General features: G+C 43.4%; 2 protein-coding genes across 3 annotated transcripts in view; both read right to left on the minus strand.

The window, feature by feature from the left end:
- Window positions 1–4,194: 4,194 nt before the first annotated feature.
- dmrt3a (doublesex and mab-3 related transcription factor 3a) lies at window positions 4,195–7,466 on the minus strand. The gene is made up of 2 exons (XM_004555630.4): window positions 6,722–7,466; window positions 4,195–5,543 (listed from the first exon to the last, which is right to left on the minus strand). Exons 1-2 carry the CDS (start codon window positions 7,119–7,121, stop codon window positions 4,531–4,533), a joined length of 1,413 nt encoding a protein of 470 aa, XP_004555687.1. The 5' UTR covers window positions 7,122–7,466; the 3' UTR covers window positions 4,195–4,530.
- A 10,081-nt stretch (window positions 7,467–17,547) lies between these two features.
- dmrt1 (doublesex and mab-3 related transcription factor 1) overlaps window positions 17,548–22,911 on the minus strand; it is a 35,554-nt gene continuing 30,190 nt past the window's right edge. For both annotated transcript variants that reach the window (XM_004555629.4, XM_004555628.5), the window contains exon 5: window positions 17,548–18,000. In XM_004555629.4, the coding sequence (XP_004555686.3) occupies window positions 17,843–18,000 (158 nt within the window). In that variant the 3' untranslated portion in view covers window positions 17,548–17,842. The remainder of the gene's footprint in view (window positions 18,001–22,911) is intronic.

The raw sequence follows: 22,911 nt of genomic DNA on the forward strand, positions 1-22,911 counted from the left end.
CTGGATCCTGGAGTGGTTTTGAAACATTACAGATGTTTCCGGCCTGTGACTTTTTTAGAGTATTTCCTGAAACCAGGAAATCTTAGTTTTTGTTCCCTGAAGATTTTCTGTGGGGATGTTCAGCGGGGTTCCCTGTCCAATGTCACAAATGCGACAATACATCTCCTCAGACAGTATCGCCCCAGTTTGGATGTTCCTGATGTTCCTGTAAAGAAACCAGTCTGTGATAACCGAGAGTCATTAGTCATCTCATGACTTTTATTCATCTGAACCTTCGAATGGTGTCTCTTTAGTATGATTCCATAAACATTTTAGGAATAGTTTTCCACATTTCGTTGTTGTTTTGTGGGAGTGGCTCCCTGCCTTTGATTTTCCTGCACCAGGTATTTCCCCAAAAACAAACGTAAGAAGACAGAGTTCAGGTCCAACATGACATCATGAAAACAATTTTAAACAGCACAGGAAACAGTTTTCAGAACATTAAAGGCTTTTTTCATTCCCACAGCGTGCACAGATATGTGACAGTGTGTGTTTATAAAAATCATGTGTTAACTGCATTTGGGCTTTTTGTGGAAACATGCAGGAAGCAGCGATTTTGGCTGATATGACCTTTGCGTGGATGCAGACACACAGTCCTCACATGCTGTCCAGTTTACTTTGGGCCTGATTGAAACAGCAGCATCTCGTTGGAAGCGTCCTGCTGTGCATGCCGTAAAGTGTAACAGGAGCTGTGTATAGACAGAACGAGCAGCGTGGGATCACTGGGGATCCTGCTATGTTAATTAGCCTCTGATGGACCGACAACACATGCAGCTGAATAGAAAACCAGGCGGGGCGACATTTGTCTCTGTCTGAAGGAGGCTGACACCTCGACCTCTCATGGCCAATGTGCAACAAACAGGAGGACGTGTCCTACAGCTGCCTGACAAGCTTCATCCACGCTTTTTACTTTCATCTGCATTTGCTGCACCCAGCCAGTTCCCTGTAACCCGACTGCTGGTCATCATGTGATAATTGGGACATTTTCTCTGTGAGAAAGAGAAGCAGCTTTAAAGTAAACTTACATTCCTTCAGTCTGAGTTTGCACTGACATTATCGATGCACTGAATAAAAGATGTTACTTACAAGCTCCCCACACTTTCATTTGGAGAATAATATCGTTGTGATGTTTGTGAATTACACTTGTATCATATCCAGAAAACTTTCCTTTTATCCTAGTTTCACTTTTATGTAAAAGTATTGTATGTAAAAAATATTTATGTGGATAGAATTTTTTAGCACACAAGCATGCGCTGCAGTTTAACAGGAATGTGCAGTTTTTAAGATTAAAACGTGACATTCCTCTGTTGTCCACTGGGTGGCAGCCTTCAGCCAGAAATCCAGCGATGTTCTGTTATTCTTACTCCACAAAAAAACAAACAAACAACAACAACAAAAACAATTGATGTAAAAGTTCCTCTCGTTGTTTGAAAGAGTCCAGATCATTTAACCTCTTTGCTATAATTAAACTATTGATTAATATTACTAGTCTGCATTTGATCAAAAGTCTTCTGCTTTGGATGTAAATTGGATTTCTTATTGTGGGGTTTAGATTACATTAGCTTCAAAGATATTTCATTTTTTACATTTTACAGCTGGTTACACTGTTTAGCTCAATTTTAGTCATTAACTATCAGCTGGTAATATTTAACCTTTCCTCATTACGTAGCAATTTACACACACACACACACACACACACACACACACACACACACACACACACACACACACACACACACAGCCTGTCAGATCGGATGTTGTGACATTGAGAAAGGTCAGTTTTACCAGGAATATGATGGCATACATGTGTTGGCTCCACATCCAAACACGCTGAATCATTTCATAATGTGAGCACAGCACAGTTAATGCATTTCACTGAGTCTTTCAACAGCTTACTGTAAAGGAGACTGAGCAGTATGACTTGGTTAAAGCCAAACCCGTAACATTACATATTTCTTGCTATTAGAAAGGTCAAAGGTCAGAGCAGTGACGACATTGATTCCGGTTCAAAAGAGCCAGATTTCATGAAAATGAATGGATAGTGCAGGAAGAGTGGCTGTCTGAAAATTAGATGGATTATCTTTTTTGTTTTTTTGTATTTATAATTCAGTTTCCACATTTCTTCCTTCCAGGAGTCCAAAAAAAAAGAAGAAGAAAAAAGAAAGAAAGAAACTAAGTACAAAATTAAGTTGATGTTAAAAGTGTTCTCATTAAATATTAGGTATAAAATCCGTTAATGAGTCACATGTTACTACTTTAAAGTAGTTTTTTTAAAGAAAATATTTGGTAAATTAATCAATTAATGGAATAAATGTTTATGTGCTGAAGATGCAGGACTGAGGCCAGAGCTCCTGTTTGTCAATATCAGTGTGGTACATAAAATGTCCAGTAAAAGCAACAACAACAACAATAATAATAATAATAATAATAATAATAATAATAATAATAATAATAATAAAGAACTGGCAGAAGAAAATAAAAGCTTGTTATTTTGCGGTTTGTCCACCAGAGGGCGCTCTGCAGCTTCCCTGTTGGCAGCACACCTGAGTCTGAATCCATATATTGCAAAGAATTAATCAATAAAACAAAGATTATTTTTAAATGGCATCATTATATTATGTCAGCAAAGCCTCATAAATATGTGACTGCACATGAATGTTAGGAAATCTGTTTGTTTCATGAGCCTGAAAGACAAAATAATAATATTGGTCAATGAATCGGATTCTTAAACCACTCAATAATAAGATGGCATCAGTCTTGAAAATATCCCAAAAAAAATGTCCAAAATAACAGACAAACAGATTATTTTATTGATAATTTGGTTTCACGTGTCTTTCCGCGTGTATAAGATCACTCTGACGCTTCTCTCGTGTTTTGCATCCACATTTTAATTAGTAAAGCAGCAGCTGTCAGGTGACTGTAGTGCAGTAAAAACAGTGGCGAGCAGCACACGAGGAAATATCACTGCGCTGTCACAAAGCGCAGAAACAGTTGCCGAGCTGTCCATGAGCAAGGCAGGGGTTCAGCTTCCGGGCGTGTCCTTCCTCTTTCCTGCCCACACTGTCGGGGATTCTGTGGCTTTCATTTCTCACATCACTCGTCTTCGTTACATCTACTGTTTTGAAAATCTTCATTATCCACGTCACGAGAGTCTCCGGCGCCTGTTTGTGGTTTATGTGCAAAGGACACCACGAGATGGCAGCACGTGACAGGTTTAACGTGAGGGGCCGCGCGCTGAGCGAAGGAAACGTGGACTAGCGGATATTCATTTGTGTATTTCTGTGAGTAAAAACTATTTGCCCCCCACGCGCGTGGATAATTTTGATCCACAGATTATTCACAGCACTGTCACTTCTCTGTTGTAACTAGAAAGTCACGCATGTTTATTTTAATCCGCCGCAGCTGCTTAATCCGGATGTTTCGTCTTACCTGGTTCTTCCCTCGTTGGAATTTGTCACCTTTGGAGCGTCTGAACAAGCGGAAGCTTAAAAGCTGGAGTATGTGATTGGTCTGCAGCTGCGCAGATCATCAACACGTCACAGGTTTAAATACACGAGCACTGAGGGAGACACGTGCTCTTATTATTGCGTTTGAGATTTTTAAAGCGCTGACAGCCTGACTGACGTCACTGTCTGATGACGATCAGTGTTTGTTTTTCACTTTTACAGAAACATCTTCGACATGACACCAAATATCTAAACAGTGGGTTTCACGAGGCTTTAATCATTTTAATAACATGAATATCATATTTATAATCTCGTGTTTTGATGCATCGAACTGAGATTATTCATTATTTTCTTTAAAAGAAATTAAAGGACAATCAGATTTTTTAAAGCTGATTTCAGATCCTTCTGTTCGGCTTTTACAGGTGATATGAAAACATTTCATACAAAAACAACATCACGTGTCTGTGAGGAGTGCGCTGACGGTGCCACGGGTGACAGAGATCAGGCCCACAGCACACTCACAAACATATTAAATGTTTCCAGTCCTGATTAAATTAAGGTTTTATTATTACTGCTGCTCCATAAAACAAAATCATTATCGGGGATGCTTCCATATTTTGCTTCTATTATTTCTTATTATCCTTTGGTGTCACGCGTGTTTTATGTGTGGATGTGAAGCCGGACTGTGGGCAGACATGTTGTAGTCTCGTGTAATCGTGACTGAGTGTGTGTGGCCGACACGCAAGAAAACAGCCTTTATCCGTTTGGACTACTCACATTTATTTGGCATTACTCGACATGCAGCCGTGATCCGGACACGGCAGATTTCACAGTACTACACATGCTTACAGGAAACAGCTGAGACGCTTTCAGAATAATGAGTCTGTTACATTCACCCGCTTTGGTCGAGTCCAGTGTGGGAAGCACGAGGCTGATGTTTGAGGTTCATCGGAGTGATTGCTCCCACGGCTCAGCTCAGACAGGACAGTCCACGCCGTCCACGCACACGTCCTGTCACGGTGACACATGTTCCTCAGTCTCCTGTTTAGCTGGAGGAGTTCAGGATGCGGGAGTCCGCCGAATCTGAGCGCTCCTCATACTCCTCATCCGGGGAGTAGAGGCCCGGCTTGGGCCCCAGCGGGCACCCCTCCTCCTGAATGCCCACGCGCGGCTCCTCGGAGGGCCTGGAGGGGAGGAGGGTTGAGCCTCGGAACAGCCCGGGCCCGCCGGGGGCGCCAGGGGGGAACGGGGACACGTACTGCGCCGCGGAGCGCAGCTGGTACTGCTGCTGCAGGGCCACGGAATTCCACAGAGTCACGTCGTTGTGCACGAAGGGGCCCGCGTGGCTGCGCGTCAGAGAGCTGCGCAGCATAAGCGGGTAGCGCGTGGGCTGCGGGAAGGACGGGTGCTGCAGGGGGACCCCCAGCGCGCCCGTGGACACCACCCCCGCGGCGGAGTCGGAGGTGAAGCGCAGCGAGTCCGGGACCCGGAAGGCGGAGCCCACGGACCACTTGGCGGAGGAGGACGCCGGGTGGTAGGAGCCCAGGCCGGGCTCGAACAGGTGTCCGTTGGAGGGCAGCACCAGCGCGTCCGCGTGCGCGTCCGCGTGCGGTGGCGCGCTGGCGTCAGGATTTCGACTAGACAGCAGCACCTCGATGGCCCCCACCAGGTCGCCCCCACAGCCCCGCAGGATGAGCTCCAGGACCGGAGGCTTGTGGGCGGGGAAGATCTTCTTGAGCACCTCGAGCGGGGGCCGGTTGGCCCGGAGGCTGAGGGGCAGCGTGATTGAGCCGCCGAGGCCCTCGATCAGCACGCCCTGCTCCGCGGGGCTGGCCGGATACTTCTGCGGACTCTCGGCTTTGGCCTCCTTCTCGGCGCTCCCGGCTTTAGGGAGGCCGTAGCGGCTCTCCTCTGGCAGGGAGGGGGTCCCCGGAGGCTCGGGGGTGTAGCAGTTCGGTTTGGAGGCCTCCGGTGAGCTGACCGCGTCCTGCTCCTTCTCGCTGGAGCTCTCTCCGTTCTCTCCTGCTGAAACCTCGTCTGCGCCGTCCTCCGTGGACTCTGCGGGTCAGAGAGTCACAACTTTATCGGCGTAAGCACAAAATCACGAAAGAGTGTCAGCATCCACAGAAAACTTTAAGCACACCCCTAAGCCTGTGAGCTCACAGGCGGTTAGTGCGAACTCCTCACCCGCCTCACAGTGCAAACACCTCCACGCTCCTCACGAGGAAAAGCAACACGCCGTTAATCGCGTGTCACGACTTGTCCGCTACACGTAGACGTGTGAGGATTTATCTGAGCCTCCTCACAGAAGCTGTTAACGCAGAGTGCTGAGTGCGCGCGCCGTGGGATCTTTGACCGCAGTTTGCAAACACATGGCCTGTTGCTCGGCAACATTTCATCCGAAGCTGACCTCCTGTGAGAAATATGGCGATTATATTCGATCGGGCCTGTCCGCCGCTGATTACTGTAATCTTTTACAGTCACGCAGGAAATGAAAGCGCGCGTGTCCGAATCCGTGCTTAAAGTGTCAGGAGCAATAAAGGTGATTCGGGCAGGTGGATGGAAAGTAATTATTCCTTAATGGTTCTCACAGAAATCATTTCCACGCAGGTCAGCGAGAACTAAGCACATTTTATTTTATATAAATTATATAGTTTCTATATTTATATAGAAAATAAAATTTCTGCGTGAAATAGAAGAACATTATTAAAAGTTCAGCAGCAGAAAAAACGTCTGTAATAATTCAATATGCATCATTATTTAAACAAATGTTAAAAACTGAATTAATTCATATTGTTTTAAAAATGTCAACACGTCTTTGTTTGATTTCGCTTCAGTTTTATTAAACGTCTCTTTCCTGAAACAGCTCATCTCTTCATCTGTTTCCTGACTCGCAAAGTGAAACCTCGTATTTGCGTGATTATTTCACAGAAATCGGAGTGATGTGTATCGATCACTTCAGCTAAATGTGTCATTATCAGTGCAGTCAGACCGGCGAGCAATGCTGAAATGATCATTTCAGCTTTTATATTGTTTCACATCCGTTTTTGTTTGACCTGAAAACGGTTTTAAATAACAAAGTCACAATGTTTATACTGTGAGTTTCAGGCCTTTAAAGATATTCTTATTAAAAAAAACATCCCATAATTTCGAGGGTTTTTTTCTTCATTCCAGACAAACAATAATTGTTTAGAGAGTCAAATATCTCCCCCCTGCTCTCCCCCCTGCTCTCCTACCTGAGCACAGCGGTGCTCCGGGCTGCCCCGGCTCCGTGCTGCTCCACCTCAGCTCCAGCTCCTCGGTCCTCGGCGGGGCTGGCTGATTCCCCTCGCCGGCCCCGGCTAAGCCGATGCCGGGCAGCACTCTGAGGGACTCCGGGATGAGGCTCTCCAGGCTCTCGTTTGCCTGCTGCCTCCGGAGCGCCACCTGCGCCGCCATGACGCGCTGCCGCTCGATGATGAGGATGCACTTCTCGCAGGTGCAGTCTTTGAACCGGCAGTAGCGCTTGTGACCCTTGAGCCAAGACAGCACGCCGTGGTTCCGGCAGCGCGCGCACTTGGGGGTCCTCTGGAGGGGGGCCCGAGGCTGTGACACCGGAGCCCCCATGTAGAGGTACGGAGACCCATAACCGTTCATTGCGTCGGACTCAGCGTGTTTTCCAGCGTGGACGCGGGCGCGAGAGTCGCCGTCGGCCGCAGCAGCAGTCAGAGAGGTGGAGGTGGATGGAGCTGCTGTGCTGCACGCATGACAGGAGGAGGATGAGAGGTGTGGGCTTGTAGTGGAGGATCCACCTTTCCTCAGCTGACAGCACTGATACGCATCAGCCTGACACGCTATTGTGGAGACGAGCAGTAACCAAACGCGTCAAAGCGCCTGCGAGGATCAGATAACAGCAACGACCTCCCGAAGCACCGGACACGCTGCTGGAGGCGAACACGTGACCCTGGATCCGAAATGAAACCCCGTGTTACAGATTTATCAATGAAGTACAACATTACTGCAATATTACTACAAGATTATTCCAATATTACTGCAACTTTACTGCAATATAGTGCAATATTACTGCAACATTACTGCAATATTACTGCAAGATTATTCCAATATTAGTGCAAAATTACTACAGCATTAGTGCGATATTACTGCAATATTAGTGCAACATTACTGCAATATTAGTGCAACATTAGTGTGATATTAGTGCGATATTACTGCAATATTAGTGCAACATTACTGCAATATTACTGCAACATTAGTGCAATATTAGTGTGATATTAGTGCAACTTTACTGCAATATTAGTGCAACATTAGTGTGATATTAGTGCGATATTACTGCAATATTAGTGCAACATTACTGCAATATTACTGCAACATTAGTGCAATATTAGTGTGATATTAGTGTGATATTAGTGCGATATTACTGCAATATTAGTGCAACATTACTGCAATATTACTGCAACATTACTGCAATATTAGTGCAACATTAGTGTGATATTAGTGCAATATTACTGCAATATTAGTGTGATATTAGTGCAATATTAGTGCAATATTAGTGCAATATTACTGCAATATTAGTGTGATATTAGTGCAATATTAGTGCAATATTAGTGCAATATTACTGTAATATTAGTGTGATATTAGTGCAATATTAGTGCAATATTACTGCAACATTACTGCAATATTAGTGCAACATTAGTGTGATATTAGTGCAATATTAGTGCAATATTAGTGCAATATTACTGTAATATTAGTGTGATATTAGTGCAATATTAGTGCAATATTACTGCAACATTACTGCAATATTAGTGCAACATTAGTGTGATATTAGTGCAATATTACTGCAATATTAGTGCAATATTACTGCAATATTAGTGCAATATTAGTGCAATATTACTGTAATATTACTGCAATATTACTGCAATATTAGTGTGATATTAGTGCAATATTAGTGCAATATTAGTGCAATATTACTGTAATATTAGTGTGATATTAGTGCAATATTACTGCAATATTAGTGTGATATTAGTGCAATATTAGTGCAATATTACTGTAATATTAGTGTGATATTAGTGCAATATTACTGCAATATTAGTGCAATATTACTGCAATATTACTGCAATATTAGTGCAATATTACTGTAATATTACTGCAATATTACTGCAATATTAGTGTGATATTAGTGCAATATTAGTGCAATATTAGTGTGATATTACTGCAACTTTACTGCAATATTACTGCAACTTTACTGCAATATTAGTGCGATATTAGTGTAAGTAGCTCAGAGAAAAATCACTCTGCAGGACACACTCGTATGAAGATTTAAGAGCCTCGTGTTATTTCCAGGCACTCGATTTGTTTTGAGCCCCTTTTTAGCAACATTAGCGTCGTACACCACACACACACACACACACACACACACACACACACACACACACACACACACACACACACACACACACACACACACACACACACACACACACACGTAGAGAGAGAGGGTGTGTGTGTAAAAAGAAGCGTGAAATCACAAAACGACTAAATATGACATCTCCTGTGTGCAGGTTTCAAAAGGACTCGCTCCGTGAAGCAAACCAGCGAAACCTTTAAATCTTAAATCAGCTGTTTCATAAAAATACAATCCAAACTTTCCCTTTTCCGAAATATCCAGATGAGTCACCCATGAAAACCTTTACGGTGTAAAAAGGTTGCTATTTAAAGACTGTTCATAATTCGATTACAGGCCCGGACATCTATCCGCGCTCTGCTCCGTTTCCTGCAGGCCCGAAACGCTTTAAGTCTTAATTCCAGGGGCGAAAAATAATAATGGCGCCTCTCGCACCTTTTACACAATCGTACATAACTTAGCTGATTAGGCCTCTGCATGTATAAAAGCCCTTTGGGAGCTATGTCGAGGATGCTGATATGTCCCTTCTGCCGGACTAATAGAGGGCATTGAAACATAACACCGGACAAAGCCGGGCCCATTTCTGACCGTAAAAAAGGTTTATTCAAGCAAATAATGGGATCCGAGGCTCGCGGCTTACAGGGAATAAGAGCACGGTAAACTTCCCCGCGTGAAGCCCGTCTCCAGGGCTATTAAGCTTTTAATTGGAAAATAGCAGAGGAAATTTCAAGGTGACTAGAGTGGCTTTGCAGTTTGTGCCGGCCGAGTAGATTTGTGGGAGTGGGAGGCTGCGGGTGAACGCATAATAAATTTATTCGTGTTGTTCACGATAAAGATTAAAACACGTTCGGGATGAAAGTTTATACTGCAGCTTCTCTGTTAGAGCTGCGGCTCTGCAGGATGCTGGAGAGGCTCCTGCGTTTCCACGTCACGCGCAAGGTGTCCTTTAGCGCCCTGACGCGCTGGTCGTGGCCAAATTAGCCACCGTGGGGTGAGGGGCTGCTTTGGAGGGGCATCGCCTGCAGTGTTATCTGCTTCAGTTTAAGCACTAAACCCTTCGTGAGTTGGGTTTAAACACCTGTTCGCTGTCTGTGACCGCGCTCGCTGACAGCCCAACACGCGTGGGTGACAGATTAAAATAAGGTTACTCGAATTTACTCGCTAAGACGTTTCACGTTAGAAATGTAATCCAAATTAAACTTGTGCCAGTCCGCTCAGTCATTATGTATTATAGCCCAAATTTATATGTAGCTGTGTCAACGTAATTTAACTCAATCAAAGCGCCCACGCACATGTAAAATGTTAATAATCTCAGTTTTAGACCTTTGATATTAAAACACTGCCGCACACAGTCACTCTCCATCACAGCCTGCTGAGTTTCTGAGCTGCTCCAACCCAGAAGTAACTAAAAGTAAATGAATACATGAAGTTCTGTGTGTGGTGCTGTATGGCCTCAGTGCATCAGCATATTTATATCCAATATTTTCACATATGTGGGTGAATTTGAAAAACGTGCTTTGTTCTGCCTTCTGTAGGAAACGTGAAGTTGTCCTGTAGAAGCTCAAAATGACAGGATTGCATATACAGAGTATTTAAAATGAGCTCAAAGTCACACATTCTTTTACACATGCAAAATTATAATGTGCCTAAAGCAACGTGCCGTTTATTAGAAGAATAAGGTCCCGACAACAGACACAGGAGAATTTAAAAGACTACAAATGTAATTATTTTTTCATTTCCACACAGTTTAAACACTGGTTTGTTACTTTTGAATAATCCTTCAGCAAAGCAGGAAAAGAAGCATTTATACTGTAATATTGTAGGATTACAACATTTACCTGAAAAAATGTAAAAATAATGATTCTCTCTTTAAGGTGTCAGCTGAGGATGATTAACGTGTCTTTATATTGGCTATAATATATTTTCCTTATATTTATTTATGAGTGTATTTGGATAAAAGTGCATCTTTTCGAGAGTCCACGTTGACTTGGTTTCATTATAGATTCTGTTATTATGAGAGATCGTAGTCGGGGCTCATTGGTTAGTCACACAGAGCTCTGTGAACTTAAACCATATGTCACCTCCATCCTGGAAATCTGGACTCAGATTAATGTGTCGAAGGCTTTTTTCAGTTTTTGCTTCATAAATGGAGTTCCAGTGTTTATTTTAGGCAGTTTTGTTCACGACACAAAACCTTCCCACGCTGCTTTCAGTACTTTGCACTTGAGTCTCTCCTCATGTTGGAGCTCTTGTTTACGCTGGCTGAGGGAACTCCTCCAGCGGGGCCCCTCCGGAGCAGGAGGAGGAGCTGACCTCTGCTGAGTGAGGTTTTTATGAGGTGCTGATTGGGGGCGTCGCTGCCACTCACAAGTCCTGTCACAGAAATGCTGATTTAACTTTCCCTGGGGAGGCGGGACACCGAGCTCCTACAGAGGAATTAGCTGGACATCTGACGTCTTTAGAAAGCTGACCGAGGACATCAGTCAGACGTCAGCCTTCATCCAGGCAAAAAGGGAAAGGCTGTGCTTTTAAGACCGCTGCAAGAAAATCTATAAGCGGGCAGTAAAAACAAAATACTGAATAAATTAAACAGAAATATCAGCAAAGCGTGCACACGTGAGTGTGTCATTAATATTATCAGTCTCAGAGTTATAGATCATATTAACATCTCAAACTGAGCTTTTTCCTTCGCCTCTTATTATCTCACATTTGTAAAATAAATAAATAAATGTTATTGTCATCATTAAGGAGGGCAGGTCATTTTTATTTGACTTGCATGTAAAGCTATAAAATGTTTGAAGATGGCTAAAATTTTATGGTGTTCTTTACGTGGCTGCTCAACCCTGTCGGTGCCGGGCAGGGAAGTCAATTTGATGATGATAAGGACAGAAAAGGAAAGATGCAATAATAATAGTAAAAAACAGGACTAATACAAAGTGGTCTAAATCTGAAGTTGTCATACAAAATGTGATTCATTATTCGAAGGAATGAAAACAATTTTCACATAATTTCATGAGTTAAAGAATCATTTAGATTTTTCTGTGCTAAACTATTAACGTGTCGTTATTCTCAAAAGATTTTCTGCTTTTCTTGTATAATTATTTTATGAGCTTATTATCTCACACAGTGTGCTGATGCAGGCCTGCTGGTCTGGCACTGAGATTCAAATAAAACTGGATTTTTTTAAACAGCTGATTTAAAAATGTAATTGTGGGTGCAGAGGGGAATGCCAACAAAATAACACTTTGAGAGCCTCTTGGTGTTTTACTGCATGTCTTGCAAGGCCACAATCTCTTTTTGAGATATAGATAAGTATAAAAAAGGCCATTTTTAACGATGAACTAATCTCTTCATACCAAAATTAGGCCACGACTGAGGCCTCTGGTCGCACTCTGTCCTCCCAAAGGCTGCTCCGTGTCTCAGATGAGGGGAGGGTGAACCTGGGAAGTTAGTCTTCACAGTTTGGCCCTTTTATTGATGCTCGGCTTTCAGGACAGACATTTATGAACAGAGCTCGTTCCGTCCTTCAGACAGTCGTGCTCTCAGTAAACCAGCTGAATTCAGTGGCTGCTAATACGTACAGAATACTTGGTTGAAGTACACGCTTTAATTTTACTGCATTTTTTAAGGTATGCAGAGTGGAGGCAGAATATTGCAACAAAACTCAGCCTTTATATAAAATAGACTTTTAGTGGTAATTAAAGTAAAAAAAAAAAAAAGAAGAGAAGAAATCTAAAAATATGACGAGTCAGAAGGAACAAAACATCAGGCCAGAGGAACATCACTCTTTCACAAGTTTCTCTGCAAACCCTTCATTTGACCCAAACAGCCACGTCAGTGCTGTCAGCATGAGACCAACTGTAAAATACTCTGACCTCCTTCTATTTTTAGACATTTCAGTGAAATTATGTTGCAGTTTTTTCAGTTACCACCAAAAATGTCCTTTGTGACACCACAGTGGACTAGGACCACTACATTTCTGCTCAGTTAATCCTCGAGTCCAAGTTTGTGGCCGTAAACAGCCAGAGCTGATGGTGATACGTTAAAAGGTGAGACGCTCTCCTGGTTCACAGAAGTAAAAACTGGCAAGAAAATAGTGTTAAGATGCTAAATATAGACGCAGACATCGTGTCAAAGGGCACCTGTTGTGCTTTTTCTGTAATATTAAATATACACTATGGTGTTATTATGGAGGACAATCATATTAAACAAGACAAAAAATGTAAGTAATTATATATAAGAACTCCCTGTGAGACTTTTTTTCCTACTTCTGGATTTATTCATTTATTCTAATTTTTATTCATTTATTGCGAATAAAAACTGAACTAGAAACACATTTTTAGTTTCAGTAGTATAAGATGTATGAGGCTTATTTTGAATTGTGAATCATGCAAAGCTGCTCTAGTAGACTCAGGAATAAAAACATGGAACTGGGAATGAGTAGAATGGGAGAACTGGTTTCCTTTAATGTAGAATGTTTCATCTACACAGTAAAATATCGTCTCAATAAAATAACCTTTGAACTCTCTCCTTTCCAACAGTGAACGTTCCCAGCGGTTTGAAATTTCCTCCTCCGTCTCTGAACCTGCAGCATCCCCTTCCACACCGTCTGCACCGAGCTCCCATCACTCCCCGAGGAGGTGTCACGGCGGGATCCGAGCAGATTTTATCTATTACGGGAGGGCGTGATTCATGGAGGCGGAGGCAGCTCAAGGAAAACAGACCCTGTGACACTTTCTCCCCTGCCTGTACGCGGGGCAGCAGCTACAGAAGGACAAGGCAGCGGCGGCCTGACAACTGTGATAAAACGGCCTTCCTTAACTAAACTCATAAAGCATGGGGCGATAAAACTCAATCTTCTGTAAAATCCAATTAAGTCATTATCTGACTGATTGTATCTTTAATTGAAAACAGAAGTGACAGTAAATTTCTGTGATATATCAGGATCAATCGATACTGCTGTACAATCTGGTCTCCAGAGGTGATTTATAATGTCAGAGCCTTATAGGTAACTCCACATTCTTCTCTCTAAAACCACTGGTGGATGAAATTAAGAGTAAGTGCATTTCATAAAAAAACAAGATGGTCACGTTATTGATTACAACAGATGGGGCACAATCCAATGAATGTTCCCACCGTGCAGCACAAAGAAAATACAAGTAATTTTCTTTGTCTGTTTTATATCGTTGTTCCCGGCACACGGCCGCGTTCGCACTCCATCACGTCCCAGCGTTTTTATTCCCAGGAAACCTGTAGCGACATAAACTCCAAAGCTCCAAATTACTTTTGTTGCTGTCTTATTCAAACGCAAACACAAATAGAGGCATTGGAAGCGAGCCGTTTGAAATGAATCTCTATAAAACACAAAGAGCGTGCGCAGCGGGGAGAGCTCCGGGCCGCGAGTTGCTTTTTAATTTACAGTTAAACTCTATGAAGTCAAATGCAGCTTTATGCCTTCAGTCAATGTGAAAAAGAGCAGAAATGAGAAAGCTACTTTTATATTTAAGATGTCGTTTTTCTCCACATGCTCACAGATCGATCAGCAAACAAGAAGGGCATCAAAAAAGCCAAACACCATTACAAAAAGAAGGTAGAAGAACACTTCTCCAACTCCAACCCCCGACGCATGTGGCAAGGACTCCAGACCATCACAGACTACAGGACCACCAAACCCTCCCCCGCATCCTCTGATGTCTCCTTCCTCAACGAGCTCAACAACTTTTATGCTCGTTTTGAGCGAGGGAACCCCACAACCACAACCAAAGCAGACATGACGCCAGACCACCAACCTATGACTCTCTCCCCCACCGATGTAGGAGCGGTGCTGAGCAGGATCAATGTCCACAAGGCTGCAGGCCCTGATGGCATCCCCGGGCGTGTTCTCAGAGCGTGTTCTGGGGAGCTTGCAGGAGTGCTCACAGACATATTCAATCTGTCCTTGGCCCACGCTGTGGTACCGGCCTGCTTCAAATCCACCTCCATCGTCCCGATACCCAAAAACTCCAACCCATCTTGCCTCAATGATTACCGCCCAGTAGCACTCACCCCCATCATCACTAAGTGCTTAGAGCGACTGGTCCTAGCACACTTCAAATCCTGTCTCCCCCCCACCCTGGACCCCCACCAATTCGCATACCGCCGGAACAGGAGCACAGAGGATGCAGTCTCCATCGCACTGCACTCTGTCCTCTCACACCTGGACAACAACAACACCTACGCCAGAATGCTGTTTATAGACTTCAGTTCAGCGTTCAATACAATCCACCCCTCACAACTCATCAGGAAACTGACAGACCTGGGCATCAGTTCCCTCATCTACAAATGGTTACTGGACTTCCTGACCAACCGCCCCCAACATGTCCGGCTGGATAACCGCTGCTCATCTACCATCACAATGAACACCGGTGTACCACAAGGCTGTGTGATGAGCCCTTTCCTCTACTCCCTCTTCACCCACGACTGCAGACCTGCTGATGGTTCCAACACCATCATTAAGTTTGCAGATGACACCACGGTGATTGGCCTCATCAGTGACAACGATGAGGCCGCCTACAGGGAGGAGGTGGATCGTCTGGCTGAGTGGTGCGACAGAAACAACCTGCTGCTTAACACCGAGAAGACCAAGGAGCTCATCGTGGACTACAGGAGGAATGCTGACCCACATCCACCCATCCACATTAAGGGGACGGCTGTGGAGCGTGTGAGCAGCTTCAAGTTCCTGGGAGTCCACATCTCCGAGGATCTCACCTGGACGACCAACTGCTCCAAGCTGGTCAAGAAGGCTCACCAGCGCCTCTTCTTCTTGAGGACTCTGAGGAAGAACCACCTGTCCTCAGACATCCTGGTGAACTTCTATCACTGCACCATCGAGAGCATCCTGACCAACTGTATAACAGTCTGGTACGGGAACTGCTCTGCCTCGGACCGGAAGGCGTTGCAGAGGGTCGTGAAAACTGCCCAGCGCATCGCCGGAGCACCACTTCCTGCCATAAAAGACTTCTACAGGAAGCGGTGTCTGAAAAGGGCTGGGAAAATCATCAGAGACCCCAGTCACCCATCACATGGACTCTTCACCCTCCTGCCCTCTGGGAGGCGCCACAGGAGCCTCCGGACTAAGACCACCAGGTACCGGAACAGCTTCTTCCCCACAGCTGTCAGACTCCTGAACTCTGCCTCCTGACATCTGACCCACGTTAAACTCATGGACTGAACATACACACACACAATGGACAACTGTACCCTCAAACACACAATAATAACATGGACTGAACCACCACTCACAACCACTAGCACTTTATATAGCCTCTGTAGAAACTATCTACACCCTCACTTATCTTAACTGCACTACTGTATAGCTCTGTGTAAATAATCATTCTGTACATTCGATAATCTTTAATCCTACAACTGTTTACAACTTGCATAGTTCCCATTTCTGTATAGCTGTATATCCCAGATTCTGTAAAGTTATTTATTTCATATTCTGTATAGTTTTTCATATTTATATCCTGTTCATATCCTGTACATAGCTTGTACTCACTACAGCCTGTACATACTTATAGTTATAGAATATTCACAACATACTTCATACCGTGTACATTATAACATACCATAATAGACCCATTTCTGTAATATACTCACATATCTATATTATTGCTAATATATATTGTAATATATCTATATCACTAAGCACTTCTGGATGGATGCAAACTGCATTTCGTTGCCCTGTGCATGTGCAATGACAATAAAGTTGAATTCTATTCTATTCTATGGAGCTGAAAACATGAAATATTCCAAAGTCAGCCGTCGGCCTCCACCTCTGCTCCGCCTCTGCTCTGCCTGACAGGACGTTGGAGAAGTTGCAAACAGTAAGCGGTGTGCACAGCTGACTCCCGGCCACAGGAGGGTTAAAAACACAATAGACATGCAAATGCTGTGGAAGCTGCACCATAAATAAGCAGCCGGTGCTCACCAGGCGCCAACGCAGCAGAGGACACGCGATTCTAACCCGTCCCACGCCGTCCTCGGGAGGACATCTGAGTCTGACACAGATGTCCAGTCGGAGACCAAACTTTACGTCACAAATACTTGATTTTTGTGATTTTTTTTTTTACATCAGCTGACTTTTAATCTGAAAAACAGTTTTTCAGATTAAATCTTTTTTTCCCCCCATTGTGAGAATATGGTTACAGTGGGCCCATAATTAGCTGACATGACAGCATAATGAGGATACTGTACGTCAGCCAATAACCAACAGGAAACATCCATATGTAGTTTCATTTGCTCAGATCAAATAAATCACCTGGTTCATAATTAAATTAAATGTTATTTGTAACAAAGTCTCGTTTTTCTCCACGGCTGTCTTTACGTTGCTCGTTTAGAGAATCAGACTTAAATGTTGAGCCGGAGTGTAAATGTGCACGCGGACATGACGGAAGTTAGACGGTTAAAGGCTGTGCACGCTGATTATTTAACAGCACATCATCCTGACATGTTTGTTCTTTACAAGCTGCAAAGAGTTTAACACAGAAAAATGTGGTCTTCTTGTTCTTGTCTGTAAGTCACCAGCTGTTGGACTGATGAGGTGAAAGTCGATCATGCTAAGCAACCCTCAGCAGAAATGTGGCGCTGCAGCTTTATTCAAAGGAAAAAACCAGAACCTTGCTCTGCATTTAAAAAACCCACTTTATTTCTGTTTGGAAGAGTTGCTTCACGCTCAATCATCTGATCTTGATTAAAGCTAATCAAGGGTCTCACTGCATTGGCCAGTTAATTACATTGCGATACGTAACCCTGAACTGGATTTAAAATGATCTACAAATACAAGAACAGAGCTTTAGAAGGGAAACGTGCAGACAACGTGAAACTAGAGCGAACGATTAAACAGTTTTTAAAGAACATCAAGTTTCAGCTCGTCCGAGCTCGTAAAGCTTCTGTCGTGTGATCTTATCCTTTTCTTCTCTTATTTGGTGGCGCCGCCTTCGATGGAGTCGACGGTGAAGCCGTCAGCTTGGCTGCTGGCCTCGCACTCAGCCTTGGCGTCAACGTTAACCAGGGAGCTGATGGAGCGGCAGATCATGGTGGAGTCGTGACCAGCGGAGATGCTGCTGGGCGAGAAGGCTGCAGGAACAACACAGATGGAGAGTCAGAGATCTGCTGAGGAGCACCGAAGATCTCAGAGCAAAAATGTGCTTCTCTAAAGAGTCTGAACCCTTTGAGTCACCAACAAACGTCACATCGATTTACTTCATTAACATCAAACAAACCGAACAATGTCAGGGACTAAAACAACCACCTGGGTAGATAATGGAAACATTTTTTCTAATGACTCTATTTATGTTGATTATATAAAAGTCGGACGATGAAAAATAGACGCAGCAATGCAAAGCAACAACATTTTGTACCTGTCCAGGTAAGCTTGTAACCGCACTGGCAGTGTGCTGACAAATGAAGCTGTGCCCAATCGGACGCTGCTGTTCTGTGTTCATAATTTCATCCTCCCCCACTGGCTGAAATGCAGAGCCTCCACCCTGCTTTACAGTGAGCTGCAGACTCACTGTTGGACTGTTGAATGAATCGACTGAGAGGCTGATCCTGTGTCGGGTCTCTGCTGGATTTTATTTTCCTGTTCATCTCCTGGACTGGACTGAAAATCGAGTGAATGCCCGAAGAAAACTTTGAAAGACCTTCAGAAAGCCTGGAGAACTATCGCTCAAGACCACTTTAAAAATGATATTAAAGTATTAAAAACAAGAGATTATATTTCATACAACTTTCCATAATCTTTGCTGCACCAACTACAAGAAGTCACAGAATTTGATTGAGGAAATTAAGGAGGAGTCGTTTTTCGATTAAAAACACTACAGCGGCACATCCAAAATGTTGTCACGATGGCTCCGATGACGACGTTTGCTGAGCTTTGCTCGACACATTTGATTATTAGATATTAAAACTCCTTCACACTGCAGTGACATGATAATAAACCGGGAAAAAACCCTGACAATCCTCAGATGGTTCACTTCACGTCTGACATCCAAGTACAAATCTCTTCCTCGGAAACTCCTTAAAGTCATTAATATGATAGATTCCTATTACGTCGTGTAGGTAGACAGGACAGCGCACATATAAAATAAACATGTCTCCGTGCTGTGAGGCGAGTAAACGAGAAGGACAACAGAAATACTACAGTGAGACAGACAAAACGGGACAGTAATCATCAGCTCTGCAGAATAAATGCTCCTCTCTGTTAGCCTCGATATAAATACGAGCGCACGGTGAAATGATTCCTGGCAAAGCCTGGGATTTACAGCAAATTGAATCAGCGAGCAAAAAGAGAAGACAGTGACCACAAAACAAAAGCATTACATCTTTTACAGTTAAGAGCGGAGCGATGTGCACCCGCCCATTTTAACACTCGCCCTGTAGCTGCAGCACAAACACTAACAGCAGACCTCAGGCTCAGTTATTAACAATGATCATTTTCACTGTTTGGTTTGGTTGTGACCTTTTCTACTCAGGTAACTGTTTCTGAAATGTTTCGTGTAGTTAAACTTTTAAATGTTCGAGCTTGGAGACGATGAATGAAAGAACTGCTGACAGTTTTGGTGCTCAGCTTTTGTTGTGTTTGATGTAACTGAGCAGTAGTATAAACTACATTAATTCAATTTTATTTATATAGCACCAAATTACAACAGTCGCCTCAAGTCGCTTTATATTGTAAGAAGCCATCGAGAAGCCCCAACAATCATATGACCCCCTATGAGCAGCACTTAGGCGACAGTGGGAAGGAAAAACTCCCTTTGAACAGGAAGAAACCTCCAGCAGAACCAGGCTCAGGGAGGGAAACATACAGAAGACAGTTATTATACCAAATCATTATAATCACTTATTAACTTAACAAGAGTCGTACATTTTTAAAAACTTGAACAGCTGATTTCCAAAACTTTAATTATAATTCAAATAAAAATAAATCAGTACATGAGTGGGAAAGGAAATCGTCACATCATCCAGCTCACGCACAACTTCACACCTGCAGCACCTGCAGAGAGCCAGGCTCCTCCCACCACTAGCAGATGAACACTGGACACTTACTGACACAGAGGTCAGTAAAAGTTCCCATTTCAACAACATGGACGTACTAAACACATGTAAGCACACACATAAACTTCAACTATTAACAGTAAGAGTATTTAAAAGTAGAAATTAAAGTAGAATGGGAGGCAGAGCCTTCAGTTTTCAGGCCCCTCTTCTGTGGAACCAGCTTGGATTCGGGAGACAGACACCATCTCTACTTTCAAGATTAGGCTTCAAACTTTCCTTTTTGCTAAAGCATATAGTTAGGGCTGGACCAGGTGACCCTGGATCCTCCCTTAGTTATGCTGCAATAGACGTAGGCTGCCGGGGGATTCCCATGATGCATTGAGTTTTTCCTTTCCAGTCACCTTTCTCACTCACTATGTATTAACAGACCTCTCTGCATTGAATCATATCTGTTATTAACCTCTGTCTCTCTTCCACAGCATGTCTTCATCCTGTCTTCCTTCTCTCACCCCAACCAATCACAGCAGATGGCCCCGCCCCTCCCTGAGCCTGGTTCTGCTGGAGGTTTCTTCCTGTTAAAAGGGAGTTTTTCCTTCCCACTGTTGCCAAAGTGCTGCTCATAGGGGGTCATATGGTTTTTGGGTTTTTCTCTGTGTGTATTATCGTATAAATATACAATTTTATGTATTTTATTTTATAGGCGACTGTTTTGATTTGGTGTTGTATAAATAAAATTGAACTGAAATCGAACAAGCTATGTCTACTAATAAAACAATAACATTAATGTGGCAGCAAACGCAATCATTCATCCCTGTTTGTAAAATGAATGGAAAGTGCTAATTTAACAGGATAAAAGTTACGTTTCCCAGATCGAAGCAAGAAAAGTCGAACAGCCTTTTGATCACAGAATTACTCAATAAATATTCAAATATCGTTTTTACAATAGTATTAGTAACTTTTTTGTATAAATGCCAAAAAATACAAATAGGAAACAAAATCATGCCTTTTTAATTTAATAACATGTAATTAATAAAAGTAATAAATTAATAAATAATTAATGTTAAGATAATTAACAAAAAATTACTTTAAGGTACATTAAAAGATTTTGTTATTTTTTATTTATGTTATTTATTAATAAAAACCAAGAAAATAATCAGCTGCTTAATCAAGATGCTCCACACGTGTTAATCTGAGGATCGAGTTTACAGGAGAGAAGATGACAGATTAGAAGGTTCATCAGCTCCCAAAATACAATAAAACTATGAGAAATGTACACAGGTAATCAGATTACACAAGTCTACTGAATTCACAGCTTAAAAAAATATAAAACCTCCCTGCACTAGTGTGTGTGTGTGTGTGTGTGTGTGTGTGTGTGTGTGTGTGTGTGTGTGTGTGTGTGTGTGTGTTCTCCTCAGCAGTGGTGGGAGGAGAGAAGAGGAGTAATTTCTCTCCTCATTAACTTCCTGATTGGTTTCCAGTTTCTGCCCGTCTGCAGTTTGTCACCAGTTGTGAACTGGCAGCCCGATCGTTAATACTAATGTTTGTGTAGCTAAGTGCACTCAGCTCTTTCTCTTTTTTCCCCTCCATCCCTCAGCAATAACACAATAACTTGTGTGGCAATAACAGCGAGTGGGTGGGGGAGAGCGGCTGTGAATTAGCCTTCTCACTGTTAATTCGCCGCCTGTTCATCAGCAGGAAATCTATGGTGTAATTAAAGGCCGAAAGCAACCGGACGCGTTAGTTTCAGTGGGGACGTTAAATCACGACACACTGTAGTACACATGTTCCCAACTGCATCCGACTGTCCTCGGCTCTCCTGTTTAATTCAGATTAATGTCAGGCCGCTGCGACAGCAGGAAGCCGTGTTCTCAATTAGCCACATCACACCTGTTAATGACACTAATTAAATTAAACATATTCTTTATCTTGTCTATGCTAAATATTTGGAAGTGTGTGTGTGGAAACGTGTTACAGCAGTCAAATTAAACACAAAATCACAAAACTAAATAGATCAGAAGTGCTTAATTAAATAGAAAAGTTTAAAAAATTAAATCAAAATCCCGGGTCTGTCCTGAGACCTCCTCCCCCGCAGGTCATGGCCAGAATACCTCACTCAAGAGGCGTCCAGGGGGCATCCCAGTCCGATTACTGAACCACCTCAACTGGCCCCTTGTAGCGGCTCTACTCTTCGTCCCTCTTAAATGACCGAGCTCCTCACCACATCTCTACGGAGGAGTCAGGCACTCCTCAAACGAAGGTCATTTCTATCTGCAAACTCATTCTTTGGTCACTACCCAGCGCTCGTGAGCTTAGGCGAGGGAACATAGGAACATAGACTGACCGGTAAAATCCAAAGCTTTGCTTTTAAGCTCAGCTCTCTCTTCAAAAGAAAAGAGCAATACAGCATTCGTGATGCCCCACGGCCAAAAACCATCTGTCAATCTCCGTTTCCACTCTCCTCTCACTTGTAAACAGGACCCTGAGATACTTCAACTCCTCTACCTTGGGTAACTGTTCCCTCACTCGGAGTGGCCACTCCACGAACCATGGCCTCAGACCTCGAGGTGATCATTCTAACTCCCGCCGCTTCACACTCAGCTGCAAAGCGACCCGGAGATTACATCCAATAAAGCCAACAGAACCACATCATCCAAGATATTCTGTCCATAATATGTTAATATGTGACGCAGAGCAGCGCTGGTGACGTCAAACAACCACGGGAAAAGTCCAACTTTTACAAACCAGGCACCTCATACCTCTGAAGCACCCCCCAAGGGATACCTCGAGGAACGCAATTGAATGCGTTCTCCAAGTGCACAAAACATGTGTTGAGTGGTTGAGCAACCTCCCACGACTCTCGAATATTCTGGAGAGGATGAAGAGTTGGTCCAGCTTCCACGACTGAAAATCGTCCTGAATCGGAGGCTTGACTAACGGACAGACTCTCCTCTCCAGTGTCCCAGGCACAGAGCTGGGGAGGCTGAGGAGTGC

The sequence above is a fragment of the Maylandia zebra genome, linkage group LG12 (assembly GCF_041146795.1).
Source record: "Maylandia zebra isolate NMK-2024a linkage group LG12, Mzebra_GT3a, whole genome shotgun sequence".
NCBI classification, from domain to species: Eukaryota; Metazoa; Chordata; class Actinopteri; order Cichliformes; family Cichlidae; genus Maylandia; species Maylandia zebra.

Coding starts and splice junctions, on each gene's coding strand:
- dmrt3a (XM_004555630.4), bottom strand. CDS start 7,121: ATGAACGGTTATGGGTCTCCGTACCTCTACATGGGGGCTCCGGTGTCA. Junction 5,544..6,721: donor CGGAGCACCGCTGTGCTCAG/GTAGGAGAGCAG, acceptor TCTGACCCGCAG/AGTCCACGGAGGACGGCGCA.